This window comes from Clavelina lepadiformis, chromosome 2, assembly GCF_947623445.1.
Source record: "Clavelina lepadiformis chromosome 2, kaClaLepa1.1, whole genome shotgun sequence".
Classification (NCBI taxonomy): domain Eukaryota; kingdom Metazoa; phylum Chordata; class Ascidiacea; order Aplousobranchia; family Clavelinidae; genus Clavelina; species Clavelina lepadiformis.
The window spans coordinates 13,959,045-13,981,106 of NC_135241.1; the positions used below are offsets into that span (position 1 = coordinate 13,959,045).

Consider the following 22,062-nt stretch of genomic DNA (forward strand, 5'->3'; position numbering starts at 1 on the left):
TACATCAATAGCCAAACGCAAACCGCCAGCACCGTACTAAGTAGCAGTGCCGTTAGGTTAGTTACAGCTAGCTAACTGCGTTCAATACTCAGTATCGCTACCCTTGTAATGCCCTTAGAGAAAGCATTAATGATGCTTGCTTCTGTTCAGTGGATGGGACGAACAGTTCCAAATTCGTACATTACGATATAAAATTTAAAAACCATAACAGATTCATGTACATATAAAAGATAATCCATCCATTGGAAGTTGCACAAAGACAAGCTCGGTAACCCGGACTCATCTGATGAATAATTATTATCATGTTTAAATCATGCAAAGACTTACCTCAGTCTGTGATTAAAAATTGTGATACCATACCATTTCCGCAGTGGGTTGATTGATACGGAAATGTTCACAAAATTACAGGAACGACATTTCGTGTATCAATTTTACAACGAATCCCATGTAAGCGAAAAGTGGTTCCCACACCTTAGATACCCCAGTGAATCGACGCTTGTTAGCTTAAAATCTCACGTAATTTAATGAAACTTAACCGAACTGTAGGTCTAGTTGTCTTCACTCGAATAAATTATACCAACCGCGAATCATTTAAAGTAATTTAATTGATCCGTCTCAAGGTCGGGTTATATAACTATAAAGTGTTCTATACAGGTCACAAAAGTGCAATTTTTCACAACATAAATGTTAACAATACAACAATAGTGGATTAAGTGACAGTAACAGGTCTGTCACTACCATACATAGTGTATTCCGTTCGGTACATATGAGGCACTGAAATAGCTTCTTTTTTACCAGGTCTTGCTATAACCCATGGAGTATCTACCGGGCATGAAAATATTTCTTTCACTTTTACGTCTGATGGCGAAGTAAATGAATCTCTCATCAATGTGGTTAGGCCTGAAAGCAAAAGTAAACAAACTTGGCAAGTGCTTAAGCTTTTTTATTATCCTGTTAAAGGAAAACGTACAAGACATATTTACTTGTTTATGTTCAAATAAAATGTTTGGACTTTGGAGTATAGGTTTTTGAACATTACGTCCCAATAATTACATGAATTATGATAAACATGCTAATACTTATTCGGTGTTTAAAGCTAAGGTTCCAATGACAACAATATCCACTTCTCTCTGGTGGTATTAATTATTGCGGTGATAATTTATGTTTATTAAAATTACACTGGTAGAGGCAAATTTTTAGGCAATGATATAATAATTTGTTGGCACTACCACTACTGGTATCGATTTTAAAATGTTACTGAATTAATACAGATGATGAGACCTAAGTCTCATCATTGTCGCACCCTGCCTGTCGCTACAACTTTAAGCGGTATCACAAACAAGAATTTATTTGCAAAGAACAGCTTATAAACAAGTGGCTTCTTACAACCTTTGAGGTAGGAGTTGGGCACATTTTTTGTTGTAGCTAGCCAGCGGCAAGTGAGGACTATCTCTACTACACCATCAATAACGTAGCTTTAACTGTTAGCTACTTCATGCATCAAGTAACTCCTTTATCAGAATGCAAATAACAAACAACACCAACTGTTTTAAGTAGTGGTTATTGCAATATGCATACAGCAATATTCTCATATACATATTTTACTATATACTTCCTTGTTCTAGTATAATAATATAAAACTTGGACGCTGTAGGATAGATATTTTCTGAAAATTGTAAAGAAGATGCCAGGTGAAACGATCTTCTCAAACCAAGAAAACTGGTAGGCCTCCTTTATAAGAAAAGATCATCGCGCTTATTATCATGATTGTGTTAAAGCTCAAAATACTGTCAAATTTTGGAGACTTTTTAAACTCCAGTACAAATTGGAATCCAAAAAATGCATAATCATGCTGAGTCTTTTGGATCCAGTACCCATCCCTAGTCATTGGTGTACTGTAAATGTCATTGAAAAATGCTAACAAAACCATCTCCTTATTTTACTTGACCCAATACTTTGCTGCATGATAATAGGATTGTTATATTGAGAATTTTATATCTTTGTTATATCACATCTATAAGTAAGATGTTGTGACTCATCGTTGTGAGTTTACCAAACTGTTACGTGGCCAATAGCTCATCAGTAGATGCATTCGAGCTCATCAGTAGATGATGTCAAATGTACGCGTACTACTGTATAACAACTGTTAACCTTTTATTTGTTTTTAGAGATATGTTCTAATTTAAGTTAATTAAAACCCTAAAACGTGGGTCTGTAATTGTCTGCTAATTACAAGGATTATCAGCAAAAATGCAAAAACACTGCACTAGTAAACCAACTTCATAAAATTCCTAACCTTGATGTGGGACAGGTTCCATAGATTTGGGTATTCTTGGAATTTTTGATTTTGTTGAAAACCATGTTGAATCAATCATAGGCAGTGGGTCACGACGAATTGAGTTTTTTGGTAATGGGTTTTCTTTTGAACCATAACCCCATGCTTTAGGATATTCTTCACATTCCCAGTATGTAGGCACATCATTCTTTGAACAACCAAACAGTTCCTCTCTAAAAGTAAGTCCTAAGTTAAGTATTGTAGCCATAGCAGAATTTTCTCTCATTGGTGTTGTTCTCTGGCACAAATTTTGGAAATGTCTGGTCCATAAGTCTAAATTATAATACTCACTTTTTATATGATCTATAAGCTCTTTGGGAAGAACTTTGATATATATCATTGAGGTTTAGACACCCCTTATCACGTATGAAAAATGATTTTGATGGAAATGCTTCATTTTGTGTAGATGCGAGAACCTTTTGAGATGGACCTTTTTTATGATGTTGTGATAAAACAAATGGCTGAAGTCCAGCTTTAATTTTATCTTTAAACTGACATCCTTCGTTTAAGGTATACTTAGCCTTCATTTCAGAAGACTGAACACCCATCGTTAATGGGTTGCGTGATTCTTTGACCTTCAGCTGAAATATAACACACAATAATGATATACAGCAGACATACTATTTCAAACAGTAAAATAGTAACTAGAAGTACCAAAGTAACACATAATTTAGAAATAAAGCATTATGCAAAATTTAACAGCTATTTTTTGCATATTATAGTGTCTGGAAAATGGAAAAAAAATAACTTCATTGAATCTCCAACCCAAAAATATTGTTAGTAGGTAACAGATCAAGATTTACAACAGCGGTAGGCAAACTGTGGGCCCTCAAGAAAAATATAATGGGCCGCATATTATATTCTGTTATCAAGTAACTTTGGACTGAGTGATAGTTTGAGTGTTTTTTTATCAGCCCGGTTAACTTGGAGCGCTAGCGGGCCAATTCTTGATGCTTTTCCTATTTGAATTCATGGTTAACTACAGCTATAACGGCAAACAATAAACAACAACCAAACCACTTACATAGCATTAAATCTTGTGTCACATTGAGAACGCAAGCATATTTTTATTTATAACGTTAGTCATAATTCACTATCCCTTATCTTTAACGATTGTGATTTAGACAATAGATAAATAATTTATACACTGAGTCTACAGCATCTTAGTCACACTTCAGTCAGCGAACAGAACAGAACAAAAGCTTCAGCTTTATTAATATCAGTAATGATAAAACGTCAATTTCCCATAAATTGTGAGAGCTGAATCTAAATTTCATATCTCACAATTAAGATGCTAAAGTAAGGGCAGTCAGAACTACTGCTTTTAATTTATAGTCAGCGAGTGGGATTCCAACTCACACTTGCACAAACCAACGCACGTTTTAGTTTCAGGGCCGCAATAGAACTTAACATTAGTGACGGGAGTGTGATTTCATTTGTTAAATGCCTGTTACTTGCAGGTTATCTCGCTAAAATCTGCGGAATGTACGTAATTACATTATATGAGCACTTTCTATCGGATGCATTTTTATTTATGTTTTAGTTAATCCGAGATTTGGTACTGTTCTCCAAAACTACTGAACTAGAGGCAAGGCAAAAAATGTGAATGGCTGTGAATATTGTATATCAAGTGAGGAACAGTTGGGTCTTTTACTGCAAAGCGACTGCAGATAATAAGCCCTGAAAGAATACCAAAAAAGTATTTTTGTATTAAGTACTTTTTATATTAATAGGGAGACAATTACTCCAGAAAGCATTTTTACTACAAACTAGAATTGCCAACAATCATATTGTGATGTTATATGCCACTCTACGTCTTTGAAATGAGAGAAAGAGAAAATTCAGTCAAAACATCATTAATGGTCATTGCTTGTTAAAATGTTGCTTTTGTTCAATAATATGATAACCATTTATACGATCTCTTATTGAAATTATTTTTTTGCATCACAGACCACAACGAAGCTACGTAAGATATACGTATTGACCCACTGCACTAGTTAGTGGAGTAGCAATTTTTATGCAGTGTTGGGTAGTATGTGTCATAAATACCAAATTAACACACCAATATAAAAGATAGGTGACATACAGGTTCCAATTAATTGTATCAGTTAATGGTGTTCAGGGATCTACTGCACGAAACATGAGGGTTATATATGGTCAGCACTAGCCATTTTCTTCCTTGATTATCTGGCTTGTTATAAAATAGTTTGGTGAAAACTGGGCTTGGGAACAATCACAAGAAAATAATATACCATAACAAAATCATGCCATTCTTCATTACACTTTTACAACAAAAGAAGTCAAACATATGTAGAAAGAGTTAATGTTGTTTATCCGCCAGAGTATCATGTGATGTTATTAAAATTTTTGATCTAGAATTTTTTTTATCCTGTCTTTATCTATTTTAATCTAAGGTTTTTACCTCATTTAATCAATTCAGACTGTCAATTAAAATGAAATTTAGTTGCAATCAGTGTTCTGAACATTTCCAAAAATGTTTTTTTTTAATTAGGTTTCTCTTCACTGTACGTCTATGTGAAAATACATGGAGAATGGACATGTTAAATTTGTAGTTTCATAAAATGTTGACTTATTAATACACATTTATTAATTTTAATGGACAACTATGCAATTAACATAGTTGTGCAGATATAAATAGAAGTAAACACAGTTTTGAAAAGCAGGGGTTAAAATGAAAAAATGCTTAGTAAATGTGTGTTAGGTATCTTGTTTGTTGTCTGCTGTAATAACAGTACTTTACCTTTTCTCTGTTATCTTTTACATAGTGTACTTTCCATGAGCCAGGAGCTTTTTGATAACATGAATTTGACAATACACCACCAATACATTTGGAATCATGAACTGTGCCAGTTGTTGTATGAAATTGATTGATTAGCTGATCTTCCGGAATGACTTGATCTTGTGTAGTTAAAACTGGTGGCAATTCATCATATATAGTCCTCTGAAAAAATAACAGGCTATGTCTATTTCACGAACAAAATTGTACATGCAGAATGTTTTTTTATGTTTAAATGTTGACGTAACCTAAAAGTTATCATGTAGGATACAAACTTGAACAGAACTCTAAGCTATCACCTAAACTAATACAAACCTTAATCCAACCACTGTTCATATGTCTTTATTTCTTACCCAAATGCCCAATAGTCACTTCAAAAGTAATAGTTATATCCTACACTTATCTTTTCATAAGAAAGAGCAGAGGCTTCTTTTTGAAAAGCTAAGCAACTCTAGTATTGGTTCACATAAAAACTAAGATACTGTTCTCCTTTGTAAATATCGCATTCAGCTTTTTGTTATGCTAGCTTTGAATGCAACACCCATAAAACTGTCTTGACTTGTTTTGTTCAAAATTTTGCAGTTTAGCCTTTGTTTGACGAACTTGTTCGAAAACAAGTACTACAATAGTTTTCCAACAACTGAAGGGCCTGTAGTACCATTTTGAGCAGTTTTAAAACGGCAACACAGCGATTGTGACGAAGGTTGCATGCAAGACGTCACTATAGAAAAAGTATCAATGGTTCCGGTCCAGTGCGCACGTGACCTTAATTTGTGAAGGTTTGCTGCTGTTGTGGCGTGTGTGGAGTGTAGGTTCAGGCTAAAGTTGACGTTTTGTGTTGGTTCAAAGTTAAGGTTTTTTGGCTGATTTTTTGGAAAAATACAAGGAAAAAAGTTGTTAAAAAGTTGAAGCATTTGGTGTGAGAATTCCAGATACAAGAATTTGCTCAAAATACTGCATTAAGTCCTTTTGTCCTACATCTCGGCGGATACAAAAACTCAGCGAGGTGACCGGGCTTGTTTAGAAGCAAATTCAAATTGAAAAATGGTACTTTGCATTGTTTTAGATAGGGCTTCGGATGGGCCTACAGCCCCTTAAGAAACAAAAGGACAATTTATAAAAACGAGTGAGCTATACTTGTTGATTAATACGTATTCAACCCTGTTATGTAGTACATACATCAACATTACAGTAAATTTCTAATGGTTTGAATCAAGGTCAGAGTTATTAAGTGTAGTAGACAAATGACAGAGCTATATTCTTAAACCACAATGAAGTGTGACAGCTAATTTATATAATAAAGTTAAATAAACTAAACTATTTAAACTATTATATTCAAATATACTATTTGAAGATAACAAAAGAAAAGCGTCCACTGAAAGTTGATAGCAAAGCTTAATGAAATATATACAATATATACTTAATCCATTTCTTATAACCAAACAAGATTCACTTTAAACCCAATCTGAAAATGCGGCAAGTGACAGAATCTTGAACAAAACATACCCAGTGGTACACCTGAGTTTGCCAGAATAACAAGCTGTTTTTCGTCAGGGAAGATCTACTGCCAAACAGACAATTAAGTGGACTCAAAGCATCGAACAGGCATTTCAGGCCAAAAAAGTGTGCAGTACTGTTTTCCTAAACCAAACTGTAGCTTACCACAGTCTATGGTACTGAGGTATCCACATCAAGCTTAAAAACATTCGCTGTATACATATGGCAAATTTTGTTGTGAAACTTCTCTATTCAAGGTCAATTGTTCTGACCACTGGTGATGGGTAAGACGTTGTCCCAACAGACTAAAAAACGGTATGATAATACATGCAAATGATGTGGCATTAGCTGTATCAACATCGATGTTAAAAATGCTGAAGCAACACTGTCCCAACACATGAACAAAGTGAAACACTATCTGCATTGCTGGAGCCTAAAATTGTCCTCCAGAAAGTCTGTAGCATTAGTATTTCACCTCAAGAAACATCAAGCCAGCTATCAAATAAAAGTTAACATGGACCCACATACTACCCTAAAATTTAAACCATACCCCAAATACTTGGGTGTTCAATTACACTGCAGCCTCATCTTCAAGACTCATATCAGCAGTCCCTAAAAGAAAGTCTCAACCCGAGTCTTACTGCTGAGACACTTACCATCAAACAGGTGAGAAGCATCTGTTAACATACTTATAACAAGAGCACTAGTTCTGACATATGCCCAAATTTGTTTTGTTACTTGCACTTTTAGCAATTAAAAATATTTTCACTCTGGCACATTTCGAACATCAATCACGTTCATAAGTTGCAAATTTGCATTGTAAAACTGTCTAACTGCAACTGTTTAATACCTTATCATTATTTGTTGTAAGTAAATGTTACAGAAAATTTCATGGAATTCGATGCTGAAGAGTTTTGTTTTGGTCACACCTGCCAAAAATAATATTTAATAGATGAGTCTCTACTCATCATACAACAGTTAACCAAGAAAAGGTTTGTCTGTTAGCGTTAAAAGAACTTAACTACAACCAATGCATTATACAACAGTTATATAGGTACTAAAAAGACCCTTGTGAACTATATAGTGCAAAATGTTTAATTCATGTTCCCAAAGGTTCTAACGTGTCTCCAAAGGTTTATTAGAGTCAAATAAGTAAATGAAAGGAGTACAACAGTTAACCTGTTAAGAACTTTCTAGAATTGTAGATGTCAACATTCAACAATTTAATACTCTTCATTTTCATGCTGCATGTAATTGAAAACAAAGTTATGAAACTTACATAATTACGTAATGGAGTCGCTGTTATGAACGCTTGGTACAGGTTACGCTATTGCAAAATTCTTTTTCGATATATTTTATTCACATAAAATATCGATAACTATGATAGCTTTTTATCTGTATCTACTATTGTGTTTTATTGCATAAACGTAATTGAAATGTGTACGATAGCTGCACTCGGCTCTTGGGCCACATCGCAGTTTACTGAAATTTTTGGGCTAGTTATTTATGTAGCTATTTCTACGACCATAAATCATATATGGAAAGTACAGGAGTGACACTGCAAAACTGTTAAAATGATATCACACTAGACGAAGCCTACCAGAAATATCGCTTCCGTGGTCACACACGACATTGATAAGGTTACAATAAGCAGTTAAGTTTGGGAAACGTTTGTCAAACAATAAATCCGATTAATTACAACTATAATAAATAACCTTTATTTACATTTCAACTTGCCTATAACATAAAAACAAAACACAAAAGCGAATTATTTGGAAGAGTTGTAGTGACTGCCATCGAAAAGAAACACAAATTTTGCAAAACTGAACCTCGATATTAAACGATGACTATTGATATAAACCTGCTTTGCCAATTAACAACTATTAACAACATGCACAATAGCAGTAAAAAATACGTAATTACAAATGGTCAAGTGCAACACTAAATTCAAAACATGTCTCGATTAACTTATAAAAATAACAACAACTATAATGATAACTAGGGTCATCATCGTAAAGTTACAAAACAAAGCGCTTATAATGAACTGCCATAAAATAGTTCTGATGTAGTGTGCTTAGTGTTGCGTATTATGTTGTTTATTTTTTGCCATTAATTTAGTGTAGTCAGAATTGTGCATGAAATGAGTCTCAAAGCAGCTATATTTGTATTCACTAAACAAAATTATAGTCTTACGCTCGTTTAAAAACCTAAACTTTTTTCAATCCAATGATTTGTACTCATTTTGTATGTTCAAAGCATTGTTTCATGATAAACATGTCAGCCAACGGCTTGTAACTATAACCACATTCTTGCTACCCGTTGTATTATTGGTAAATTCTATTGCATGTAGAATTATGTAGTATATCAGACACAACCTATTAACCGGTGTCTGGCATGCACATTCAACACATATGCAAAATTCAAACTGACAAACAGACCCGATTCGAAAGTATGGCAGTTTTCGACAAGAAATGAATCATGCACAGGTCTGTAGGATACGACAGAGATCTCTGGCATGGCAAAGGAGCAAATATAGTTACACCACTGGTGTAAATATCAACTTCAGCCTAACCTAGCTACTGTATCAGCTTCAGTCTAGCTGTCACAAACAACCATACAAAGATTGCAAGTGCAAGCCAACAACTTTCGAATCAGCTCCATTTATTAAACTCAGAATTAGACTAAAGGGGCCTACAGTTACGGTAGAAAATTATTAAATTTTAATATTGGTGTGGTGTAAAACATAGACTTTAATTTTTTGGGCGAAAATCTCCCTGCGTTAGAATGCAAGCTTTCCAAACAGTTGCAGAGATGCAAATTTTGGTTTGATGGTGGAATACACTGATTCCTTTGTCTTGCATGTCGTGACGTTATAATTATGTATTATGTATCTGCTATTTACCTCGCTGTTTATTGCATAATGTCATACTTGCCATAAGTTATTTTTCAGTTCACGACATATTTGATTGATACCCGTTTTGCAAACATGTTATCTACATTACATAAAATGAAACTATTGTACTAAAGGTAACTGCATGATTGACATCCTGTCTTGTAAACATGTTTATTTACATTGGATAATAAACTCGCTGAATTTGAAATAACCCGTTTGAATGACATTGATTGATAATTATCACACTGTCATTCTAACAATAACCCCGTGTTTGAATGAAGGTTCTCTTGTTAGAATTAACACCCTGTAAATCTTCGAGTTCAAAGGTCCAAAATATTCTTTGTTGTGATAAGTGCATTGCGTCTCAAGGGCCTGTAGTACCATTTTGAGTAGTTTTAAAACGGCAACCCGGCGATTGTGACGAAGGTCGCATGCAAGACGTCAGTATAGAAAAAGTATCAATGGTTCCGGTCCAGTGCGCACGTGACCTTAATCTGTGAAGGTTTGCTGTTGTTATGGCGTGTGCGGTGTGTAGATTCAGGCTAAAGTTGACGTTTTGTGTTGGTTCAAAGTTAAGGCTTTTTGGTTGATTTTTTGGAAAAATACAAGGAAAAAAGTTGTTAAAAAGTTGAAGCATTTGGTGGGAGAATTCCAGATATGAGAATTTGCTCAAAATACTGCATTAAGTCCTTTTGTCCTACATCTCGGCGGATACAAAAACTCAGCGAGGTGACCGGGCTTGTTTAGAAGCAAATTCAAATTGAAAAATTGTACTTTGCATTGTTTTAGATAGGGCTTCAGATGGGCCTACAGGCCCTCAAGATAAAACTCTGTTTCTTTAAATCTCTCCTTCACTGTATTTATTCACTGTATAATTTGGAATTAGAGGAAGAGATATAGAAAAATGCTTTGAGAACAATCTGATAAGGTGATCTTGTAACGCTGAATTGCATTTTAACTGCAGCTGGGTTCGTAAAACCCTTTTCTCTGAATAGCTCTAATATTGTCGTTAATTCTGATGTTTGGATGAAAATAGTAATAAACAGCTCATTAAAGTCAAATTAATCAGATTCTCCGTGTTTAGTATTAATTCTACTCAGCTGACGTTTAAAGAATTTCTAAACAGGACTTGAAAAGTCATATTGTACTGCTCAATGATTAGTCAGAAGTTGTCTTAATAAAACAATTAATTTTTATGGCGACACTAAGTGCACTGAAACCTCAATTCTTTCTTTATTTATTATAAATCAGCGTTAAAATGTTTGTCATGCACTTTGATGAACCTCGTGCGTGCAACTGCCTCACTTTACACTGAGAAGTGACTATTGCATCATTGTCCGTTTACCAAAGTTGCTGAATTATAATATGATGACTGATGGGTTTATGACTCGTTTTATGATGGGGAGAAGAAAGAAATGCGGCATAGTGGTTAACAATGGGGTTCCTATGTTGGAGGTCTCAGGTTTAAATCCTGCTATTGTGTGACTTCTTCTCTATCTTAAAATTTCTTTTAGATTTAATTTAGCCATGAGGGGTGAGAATTTGGGTTGGAGGGGATTAGCTTTAAACTAATTTAGCCTTTCGAAGAAAATGTTATTTTAAGTAGAAAAATAACTTGTTTATTTCAATTTGCAACCTAGCTTAGTAGAGACTGGGTTCAAAGGGGATTAGTTAAAGGTTAATTTACACTTTGGAAAAATTAGTACGTCATTTTAAATTGAAAATTAGCGTACATCACAATTCACTGACTAGTGTAATTGCTGTTTACCGTATTCGGATTTTCCTACTCAGGTAAATGGCGGCCGGTAAAATAAGTGTCTACTTCACCAATGTTTACCGAAGTGAAAAATACTAATTGCATAACCGGTTAGTTGTTTACCGAAGTAGCTTTTTCACATTCGGTAACCAGCAGCCGGTGAAATCCAGTATGGAAAGAAAGTGGAAAGGAGAAGTCTGGTGTACAACATAGCTAGGCCTATCTGGTGCACAAAATGGATCAAAAAGCTACTTTCTATGAAAAATAAATACCAAACAAGGACATCTGGTACACATTCGCGCAAACTGGTACACATTTTTTGATGCCTACTGGTGCAAACCAGTCTCAAATTACACTGTCCACTTGTCCAGTGCACAAACACTTTGCATTCCACACCTGATTAAAATAGGAAAGATGCTGTTTTTCACTACGGCTTAGAACTAAGTTTGTAGTAAGGTACGAATATGCTTACAAAAACTGTTTCATCTTGACTTACCCTAAAACTGGAGGGAGGAAAGTAATAACCCTTTGAATAGTAATGCCCTCGACCAGTGCTGGTAGAATTCAAATGGTGTGATGTCTTGTCAGTAAGTTCTGTATGTTGATCGTCCATAATCCTGTTCGGTGATTCAAGAAAATGATAACAGCAATGATTAAATTTCCTTTAAAATCACTCCCCTTCTTCGGACTAAGATATTTAATGTCTCCCGGAAAATAAGATTTACCTAAACTCCGAGTTAAGGGTTTGCTCGTAAGCCCACACACAAGGCTAAACTCGCTGCTGCCTTTGTTACAATGCCGTTACTATGGCAACAGATTTACTTTTGGCAGTGGAGTCGTAACCAAAAGTGCGGGTGTTGCAGCCTGCTGTTTTCTAATAGCAACCTTTTATTGCTTGCTGCTCCGTGATTGTCAGATTGCTGTTGGTAATGTCACACCAGGATGCTGTTCGTGACGTATTCAATAACAGTTTAGTTTTTTGGCAAAGTGAGCAGCCAATGTAGATTTTTTGCAAGAAAATTGTATACTGATTTTTAGTAAAGAATATCATTAAAGACTGGCTGTGTGGGCAAGACTAGTATACGGTCAGTCACGTTTACGTCTTTAACAAGCTTGATATAAAAACATTGTAAGCTATCCAGTTTTCAGCAGCAACCAACAGCAGGGTGCTAATCGAGCACTCGCAGTCTGCTGTATATATTACGTCATCAACAGCAGCCTGTCAATTACAGAGCAGCAAGCAACACCAGGGTGCTACTCGATAAATCAGGGTTTGCTGTTCGTTACAGCCTAGCGTTGCACATTACCAACATCAGCCGGTCAAATACTGCTACTTTTGTCTACTTTACTGTCTACTTGAAGAATTAGACCTTTTGTTTGATCAAAAAATGTCAGAATAGGAGTTTTGCAGATCTTTTCTTTAACTTTATTCATTGCTTTCTCACACTCTTTGCTCCACTTCCATTTCTCATTCTTCCTTGTCAGTTTCCGTAAGGGTTCCAGGTCATTGGCTAGGTTTGGCAGGAAACGAGTCAAATACTGTACCATGCCACAAAATCGTTTCACACCGGAAACATCTTCAGGAGAAGGCATACGTTGAATTGCTTCGATTTTTGCAGGATCAGGTGCTATTTCATTGTTTGAGATCAAGTGACCCACAAATGTGATCTGCGAAGCTTGGTTAGGCTACAGTTTTTTCTTCATTTAGTAAAATATTACATTCACGACATCTCTCAGGTAGTTTTTTTTAGATTTTGGTCATGGTGTGTTACAGCCTCGATTGTGGTCTTTCCACAACCAATAACAATCACATCATCTGTCACTGCAAATACACCTTCCAGTCCAGACAGTGCTGAGTGTAGTCTTTTTTGGAAGATTTCACTGCTCACTTTCAGACCAAACGGAAGTCTGTTCCATCGGAATCGACCGTGAGGGGTAATCATAGTAGTCAGTCGGCTGGATACATCATCCAGCTTAACGTGCCAGAAGGCATGCTTAACATCAAGTTTGCTGAACACTTTTGCACCCTTCAGAGCAGGCAATATATTATCCAAGGTAGGTAGTTTGCAAAAAAGCAGACATAAAGATAGTAAAGCAGGCATGTCAAGAATTACCACCCTCCTACACATGGCTCAGGTAAAATGGACAGGTCATCTTTCTCGTATGCCAGATGAACTCCTTTACATGGAACTTGCTCATGGTCAAAGAAGTGCTGGTGGTCAAAAGAAAAGATTCAAGGACTCATCGAGAGACTTCGGCATCAACACCATCTCCTGGGGATCATCAGAAAGGCATCGCTCAATATGACGTGGACTTGTCACTAAAGGTGCCAAAGATGCAAAACAACGCCGCATCGCCAAGGTTATTGAAAAACGAGCGCTTCGTAAGGATGGGCAACAGGTATCAAGCTCATATATGGTTCCATGACAATTGACCGCGAACAAACTCACCGGGGACAACTGAGCGTGACGTAAATTGACCGCGAACAAACTGACCGGAATGAAAATTGACCGGGAGGTAAATTGACCATGCAAGTGCTGAATTATTGTGTTTAAGTTGATGGTAGTATATGATATGTAAAGTAAATATTTGTTTGTAACTATTTCCTTTGTTTTTAACAAAAATTTTTTTTTTATTTCAATACACATTGAAACATTTATTGAAATAAACAGAAATATTTCCGGAAATACGAGAAATACGAGTAACAACAAAGAAGTTCACTGCAAAACACATATGACAATACATAATAAGGGCACTAAAATTTACACAAACTGTTATTTGACAAATAAGGAAGTTTATTGCGCAAATTGTAGGTTGTGGGCGATGCCTCTGAGAAAATCTAATATGTCACGGTTTGCAAAATTTTCAACGATGGTTTGAAGTGGCGCATCCAGATCCTTGTATTTTCTCCTTTTGGCAGGAGGCCCTTGGGCACAGAGCGCCTCAATTTTGTTTTTGTTTATGTTCTGCAATTTCCTCAAAGCTTCTATAAATTTCCAAATGGTTGTGTGTTGCATTGATAACATCTTGTTTATTAGATTGTGGTGACCTTCAACTTTGTTGTTGGTTCTGGCGTCGCCATTTAACACCCGAACATGGACGTTCCAGAAGTCATGTGAATATGGCGGGTCTCGTCGGAGCTGAGTCCGAAAGCGACGCCCGATGTAAGTACGCTCAAAGTAGTCGAGAAGCGGAAGCATTTCATCAGGCACAACTTCCTCTAATGTTTCAAAAGCCTCAATCAGATGCTGTATTGCAGAGGTGTCAAACTCAATCGCACCAGGGGCCAAAACTCAAAACTTATTTAACGCCGCGGGCCGTAAGGATAAAACTTGATTGAACGTTTCGTGACACGAGTATATGAATTGGAACAGTCAGCGAAACAGCACCAAATTTTTGTTTTTTTTGACGGTTTTGGCTGGGAATAAATCGATTTATTCTATCGTATGATGAGGCAACTGTTGTGCTGCTGTATTGTGCGATTTGTTATAATCTTGTTTCTTGCTTGAAAAAAGTAAGTTATACTGCACAATGATCTCGCGGGCCGGAAATAGTTCAATGTATAAAATAGCATTGCGGGCCAAGTTTTATTGTAAAGCGGGCCGGATGTGGCCCGCGGGCCGGGAGTTTGACACCTATGCTGTATTGGAACAAATGCCAAAGCCGGTATGTGACGCAGCAGTAGTGCAAATTCTGGATCATTTTGATACTTTCTGTGAAGTCCGATTTGCTGCATGTGCTTCCTGACATTTCGATTTAAATGAAAAAAGCAACCACTTACTGTGAGGTCATCATAGTCAAACACCATCCGAATTGCATTTATTGCAGACATTTCAAAATCAACCAAAAATCTTGTTGGATGTGCATTTGGTATCAGTTGCCACACTGCGCGAAATAACCGCTCATATGTTTCTAGTGTTTTGTTCGGTAGTAAACAGTACAACGCTGGGACAAGGTCGCCATGTCGTGAAGCATGGATAGAGTAAACCTGTGAAAATATTGGCGGGGTAACCTTGAACGTCCCATCAGCTTGCCAGTTTTCTGATAATTTTAGTACTCTTTTACTCTCTTCGGTGCCAAAAATTAATATCCTATTTTCTTCAGCTCCTGAGTCATACTGCAAAAAAAGTTCAGACCCCATAGCATCATCTAAAACAGGGCTTCTCAAACTTTTTTGTTCTGCGACCCCATTTTGAAAAAGATATTTCTATGCGACCCCATTATGGGGACATTCACGTTAATGACATGACATTAAAATCTGCTTTAAACTTTAGCCTAGGTTCCTTCAGAAATTAGTTACTAGGCTAGTCTGAAATCATAATGCGAGCGGTAAGGTTACTTTTGGTCAGCACGTTACAGCAATGATAGCGTAAAAATGCATCAATTGTTACGATTGGTTATATTTTATCGTTCGACATTTCACACCAACGGTTGCGGTCAATCCTTAAAAAACACATTTCTTGGAAATGGATAGCCTATTAACATGACAATAAAAATATTTAATAGCCTTTTTCCATGTGCACAGGCCAGGCTGGTTGTAAAGTCATCAAGGACCGATTACATTACGGCCCTAAAATGCAGTCATTTCCATGTGATTTTTTCAAAAACTTGGCCACTTCAGATTGACAACATGGCAAGACTACAACCTACCGGCACTAGACTAAATTAAACTATTTCATTACGACCCCAAAATTTCATTACGCGACCCCATTTGGGGTCGCGACCCATAGTTTGAGAAGCCCTGATCTAAAAGAATGTGTTTGTACGAGTCAGGTATTTCTAAATCTGTACAGTTCCGTGGATTTGCAGGTGCTGCAGCAGTCCTAAGTCGTGTTCGTTGTATTGTTCTTTTCAGATTTTTTTCCACAATATGCGCTCTGACGGCACCTGGCAATCCCACTGTCGCGTCAGATATGATATTTGCTGGTGTGGACGTATCGTTAGCGTTGCCAGCGCGTTCCTTGACGACCGTAAGTAGTTTGGCCACTTGAACATGTCTCTCTTCTTGTAGGTGACTGTGTTCGTGCAACTCTTTCGTGACTAAGCCATCTACAGTATGGAGACGTGCCTTACAAGAACTCTTGTAGTAATTGCTGCATCTCCAGAATGTAGTTTTCCCGTCTGAACTTTGTCCATCTCTCCAGAAAATGTAATGGTTGTAAACTAATTTTTTCTTACCTCTCTTTGAGATTACTTCTGCCATTTTTAGATCTTAAAAATCAGTTTTATACTAAAAGTGTCGGCATCTAGTCTGCAAAAGTATCTCAATTTAGTATCTCAATCACGTGGCTAGGCATTACACCGGGTTTACTGGCAACTCACTTAAACAACACAAAGTCGTAAATCTACAAAACAAGATCACTCGATTCCTGTCTGTTCAATCTGCTCATCTGCCGTCTCACTCTCCAGTCTCCACCTGCTGGGCTTCTCCAACTCTTTTTGCAATTTACAATTATTAGTATAACCATAACCAAGACTTAAAACTAGGGGAGTCCTGACGTACAGCTTCAATCTGACAATTTACTTAACTAAACTGTCCATTGTTATTACAATGAGTCCATTGTTACTACATGAGATAGGCTACAACGCATTGTTTCATAATCTCATCAAACAACTCGTCTTGACCGGGAAAATGCATGTAACAATAGGAAATCTATGAATAAAGGTGAAAAACCCGTAGGGTCACCCTACACCCTACAAGGGGCCAAAAAACCCTACGAGTGGCAACCTTGACTGCAATACACATACTAAATTGGCTGGGATTAAAGCTGATGCGCGACTAGATAGTGAATTAGAATTTTGACCTTTTGACGGCCAATTTGTCGCCGGCCAATTTATCGACGGTTAATTTCATCGCCGGCCAATTTACGTCACGGTTAATTTGATCGCCGGCCAATTTGTTGCCGGTCAGTTGACCACTACCAGTTGTCGCCGGTGAATTTGTTCACGGTCAATTGACGTGATCCCCTCATATATACCCACTGGTGTCTTTCGTCTAGGCTAGGATTCTCTGTCAAAATCGGCTTCATACGCCATCTTCAGATGCACGCCAAACCGTAAAAGTAGCCAACGACGACACCTACGGACGAGCAACAACTTCTAAACGTTCATTCTACACGTATTCATTTTCGCATTTGTATATACAGTTACTCAGAAAAATGTTGACGATTGTCATAATTTAACCATATCTGGTCCGAAAAACGTTCGGTAAGCGAATGCGAAATTTATTTGTGTATTTGCTGAATAAAATACCTGCTATTCTTGAAAAACGTTTTGGTGGGCTTTTTCTGCGTTTTCGTACGTGTTATTTAAATTTATAGAAAACTGTGCAGTATGTACTGAAAGACGTATCACCACAATACAGTGCCGCTGACACGACCTACCAAGTGATAGAGTGATCCTTGCGTGTTCACTTATGACCTAAAGTTAGTTACGTTCTAATCGACAGACATTGTGTTTCCTGGATCTGTTGCGTTTGCACGAGTTTTCGACCTTAAGACCATAAACAAGCCCATTTCTTGTGTAGCTCCTTGCTGATACTATCGACCAGGATACACTTTCACATGCGACATAAAAGTTTTCGAACAAGATATTCAAACTTTTTAATTGACAACAGAAGTTTGTTTTGAAAGAATTCAAAGTTTTTAAACGTGACTTTTCGAAGTTTGGTTTCAACGTTCTTGTTTACTATGTCGGAAAGCGGAACTATTCTACCCACGAGGATTCTCGCGTTGTGTCACGGAAAATCCATGTCTCCCACTTTGCCACTGGTAACGCATTACCGATCCTTGACCAAATACCAGAACATCCAGAGGAAATGAATGAACGGTATACAATGACTGAAAGTATATGATGCTCACCAACCAGCCGGAATTGGTCGCCCTTGCAGTAGAGCGATTAGAAAATAGTCTTGCGACCTTGTTTGATCCTTATATGGATCGCGCATATGCTCTTGATCTGTAAGCGAAGCGAAAAACAAGTTTATGGTCGGTTTAACTGTGATCTTTCAGGTTAAAACGGAGTTCATGACTCGTCTGTCTGATTGGTGAATGTTGCGCTGTTCCTCAATTCTGCAATCAAGGCGGTAGTTAGAAATTAATTTTCGTAATACGGTGATGCGTAAGTCGTTGATGTTATGGTCCGGTGAGTTGAAATGTTCAGCTACTGGCTTATAGTTATGTTGATGACGGATATTACTTTTGTAAATGTTGAATCGTTTCCTCGAGGTTGATCCTGGTTCTCCCACGTAAACTGCCTTGGGGCAGCGTTGGTATCAGATAGCATAGATGACGTTAGTGCTGTTGCATTGAAATCTTCCACTGAAGCGATGCATAAATACATTTGGGTCAGTTGTGTAGATGTAAGGACACACTTGACATCTGGTGTGTTGGCAGGGAAATGTCCCCACTTCTTCAGATATGTCGGGTAATTTTCTTGACGTCAGGAGATTTCTGAGGTTGTGAGGTTGTCGGTAAGCTATTAGAATTAGAGGTTGGTTCGGAAAGATAGCTTTGAGTGTTGGATCCACATTGAGAATGCCCTGTAGATCTTTAACTATACGCTTTATGGGTTTTAATTGTGGAGAGAACGTCATGACGAGTGGAGTCCTATACGACTAGGGGCTTACGACCGTATTCTAGGAGCTTACGGCGTGGTTTCTTTTTGGCTTTTTCAATTTGCTCTTCTATGAGATCGTTTTGGTAGCCGAGCTTCGTGAATTCCCAGCGTAATTTGGGTAGTTGTTGGTATCGGTCTGAAATGGAAGAACAAATGCAGCAGTATCTTAATGCTTGACTGTAAACTATAGATTTACATATATGAGGGGGTTGTGAGCTGTTAGGGTGTAGGTAAGTAGAAGAATCTGTAGGTTTACGATATAGTGAGCTTTGTACTGTATTCTGGATTAACGTCACCTGGTTGTCTAAGAAGTGGACTTCCGTTTTGGACCATGCCAACGTCAATTGGATGCTCGAATGTTTAGAGGGACTCCGAAAATTGGACAAGATTATCGTAACCGTCAGTCCAGATCATGAATATGTCATCAATATATCGCAAATAAAGGAGTGGTTTCAGAGGAAAATCGGATATAACGTCCTCTCCGAGCCGATCCATACAAATATTGGCGTACTGGGGTTCCATGCGAGTTCCCATAGCTGTTCCTTTCTTTTGAAGATAAATTTTGTTTTCAAAAATAAAGTAATTGTGTTTCAAAATAAATTTAGTTAAAGATTCGGGAACGGTAGAGATGTCGTTAGGCGGAAGACTAATACGAATGGCCTGTAGACCTGCTTCGTGAGGAATGTTCGTAGATAGTGATTTCACATCCATGGTCGCAAGGATGGTCTCATCAGGTAGATCTCCCACCGATTGAAGTTTTTTGAGAAAATCAGTGGCGTCTTGGATGTAGCTGCTGCTCCCGGATGCATATGATTTTAACCCGCCTTCTACATAGCCAGAGACATCATCTCTGTGAGTGTATCATTGCCAGAAACAATTGGCCGGCCAGGGTTATTTGTTTTGTGAATTTTGGGTAACAAATAAAATGGTGCAATGCGTGGGTCCTCAGGTATGGCGTCTAGAAGGTTGACGTCTGTACTAGGTAAACTACGAAGAAGTGTTTTCAATTCTTTTTAAAAAACGTCAGTGGGATCGTTATCAAGTTTATCGTAGTACAGAGAGTCTTCTAGTAGCCAATGAACCTCGTTGATGTAATCATCTCATTTGAATATAACTACGGCTCTTCCTTTATCTGCAGGTTTCATGACTATATTGCGGTTGGATTTCAAGTTCTTAATCGCTGACCGTTCGGCGTAATAAAGGGTTAGATGGGATGTTATGTATCTTTTTGTTGATTTCTACATATGCCTGCTTCTGAAAACATTCTATGTATAAATCAAGATTGGAGTTGCATCCTTCAGGAGGTGTGAAAGTATTGGACTGTTTGTTGAGATTAAAACTTGCCGAAGAGGAAGATGTGTGTATCATCAGATGTTTCTTTGTCAAAGAAGAATTCTTTGAGTCTTCGCCTTCGAAAGAATGTTTCCAAGTAAACACAAAATCGTACTTTGTCGAATTTTTTAGAGGGGCAAAAACTCAATCCTTTGGATGGGACTGATAATTCGGTGGAACTGGGGTTGTAAGTGGATAAATTAACAACTTTTTTCATGGCGGTGGTATTGGAATTGATAGTCTTCATCTTTTCGGGCGTATGGTCTCTCAAAGCAGTCAGTTTGTTTTTCTTTTTTTTCTACACGCAAAGCACACTTTACCTGGCAATTTTGAAATATTTTTTGCCATTTCGCAATACACTTGAAGAAGCAAGCTTATGCTTGCGAAAGCTAGTGTCGAAAAAAAAAATAATCCTTAGAGTGCCAAATTTTACCCTATTTTATATTTTACTAATTTAAAATCTGGTTAACACGGTTCAGACAGCATCACATGTGCTTTAATACTCTAGATTAACAGTAGAATGAATGGCAAACGTATTACAGTGATTAAAAAAGTACCACGGTCTTACACAAGATGCTTGAGTGGCTTAAGAGCGCCCATTAGCGGCAAATTAGGAAATACTTAATGGCCGCTACGTGATTTTGGAGAGTGAACCTTGCGTGTTTACTTGTCACCTGAAGTTTGCTACGCTCTAGTTTCGACAGGCATTGTGCAACCTGCAAATTTATGAATGCTGATCACCTAATGGGTGTCCTTAGGGCCAGAAAGGCCTGAATTCCACCCTACCCTGGATATTAGAAATGCACACAGATTTCTTGAAAGTCTTGTATTGAACGGCTAGAAAGAAACGATCACTTGAACAGAACAGCTGCAAATCTGTGGGCGTGTATGTTTGTGTGTGTGATTTCTATAAGTACAGAATCCAAGGTAATATTACTTATTATCTGAAAGTACAAACAAGGCCAAAGTAACAAATTGATCACTACCCTGTGAGTCTGCACACAATAGCAATAATTGGCAATACTGGTAAATTAGATCTCAATCACGTGGCTAACAACTATAGGCATTACAACAGGTTTACTGGCAACTAAATTATCATACTGCATGCAAGCAATCACTTAAACAAGTCAGGCTAACAACTGCAATACACATACTAAATTGGCTGGGATTAAACAGATGCGCAACTAGATATAACACAAACAACTGGGCGTTAACAAGCACAAAGCAGAACACGGCTCATCAGATCTTAAGAAAGGAATTTCAAGACAAGGAAAGGAAATTACTACGAGTCTAGACATGCATTGAAAAGATATTTGGAGTTTTGGGCGAAACAAAATCATATTAATCATTATCACTTAAATCTTATAATTTGGATAAACAACAAAGCTAATTTGACGTTACACATTGTGTTTCCTGGATTTGTTGCGTCTGCACGAGTTTTCGATCTTAGGATCATAAACAAACACATTTTTGTGTAGCGCCTGGTACTATCGGCCTCGGTACACTTGCGGGTGTTTCACCTCCGAACTCCATTTTGTGGGTGCTACTATTTGAAAGTTTAAGAGGACTCCACAATTGGTCTTTTTTTAAATACCCAAGAGCAAAATAAAATATCGGTCATGCCAATTTCTCTATCTAAAATAGGTAATGTTGAGTGACTCCTTTTTTATGGTAAATTTTATATTGGAGTGAAACTCGTTCAGTAGACTTTGGAAAGAAATGGCCTGGTTTGGATCTTCAATCATGGCGAATGTGTCAACTTCATATAGAACGTATGTTTTCGATTTGTGTATTTCTTAATTTTGCAATAATTTGGTTCGATGTGTGATAAAAAA

At 37.2% G+C, this 22,062-nt stretch overlaps 1 protein-coding gene and 1 long non-coding RNA gene across 2 annotated transcripts; one reads left to right on the forward strand and one right to left on the reverse strand.

The window, feature by feature from the left end:
- Positions 1-587: 587 nt before the first annotated feature.
- Positions 588-12,051, reverse strand: LOC143446996 (stabilizer of axonemal microtubules 3-like). The gene is made up of 5 exons (XM_076946889.1): positions 11,775-12,051; positions 5,097-5,297; positions 2,627-2,916; positions 2,297-2,508; positions 588-900 (listed from the first exon to the last, which is right to left on the reverse strand). Exons 1-5 carry the CDS (start codon positions 11,889-11,891, stop codon positions 710-712), a joined length of 1,011 nt encoding a protein of 336 aa, XP_076803004.1. The 5' UTR covers positions 11,892-12,051; the 3' UTR covers positions 588-709.
- A 608-nt stretch (positions 12,052-12,659) lies between these two features.
- LOC143446192 (uncharacterized) lies at positions 12,660-14,923 on the forward strand. Its single transcript, XR_013113902.1, has 3 exons — positions 12,660-13,333; positions 13,415-13,795; positions 14,317-14,923. It is a non-coding gene; the product is annotated as an uncharacterized LOC143446192 (long non-coding RNA).
- Positions 14,924-22,062: the final 7,139 nt, after the last annotated feature.

What these genes read in the sequence shown, in the direction of transcription:
- LOC143446996 (XM_076946889.1), bottom strand. Translation starts at nt 11,891, where the DNA reads ATGGACGATCAACATACAGAACTTACTGACAAGACATCACACCATTTG. An exon ending in TAAAAGATAACAGAGAAAAG is followed by an intron (nt 2,917 to 5,096) that starts GTAAAGTACTGT and finishes GTTATATTTCAG; the next exon opens with CTGAAGGTCAAAGAATCACG. An exon ending in GGAACCTGTCCCACATCAAG is followed by an intron (nt 901 to 2,296) that starts GTTAGGAATTTT and finishes TTTTGCTTTCAG; the next exon opens with GCCTAACCACATTGATGAGA.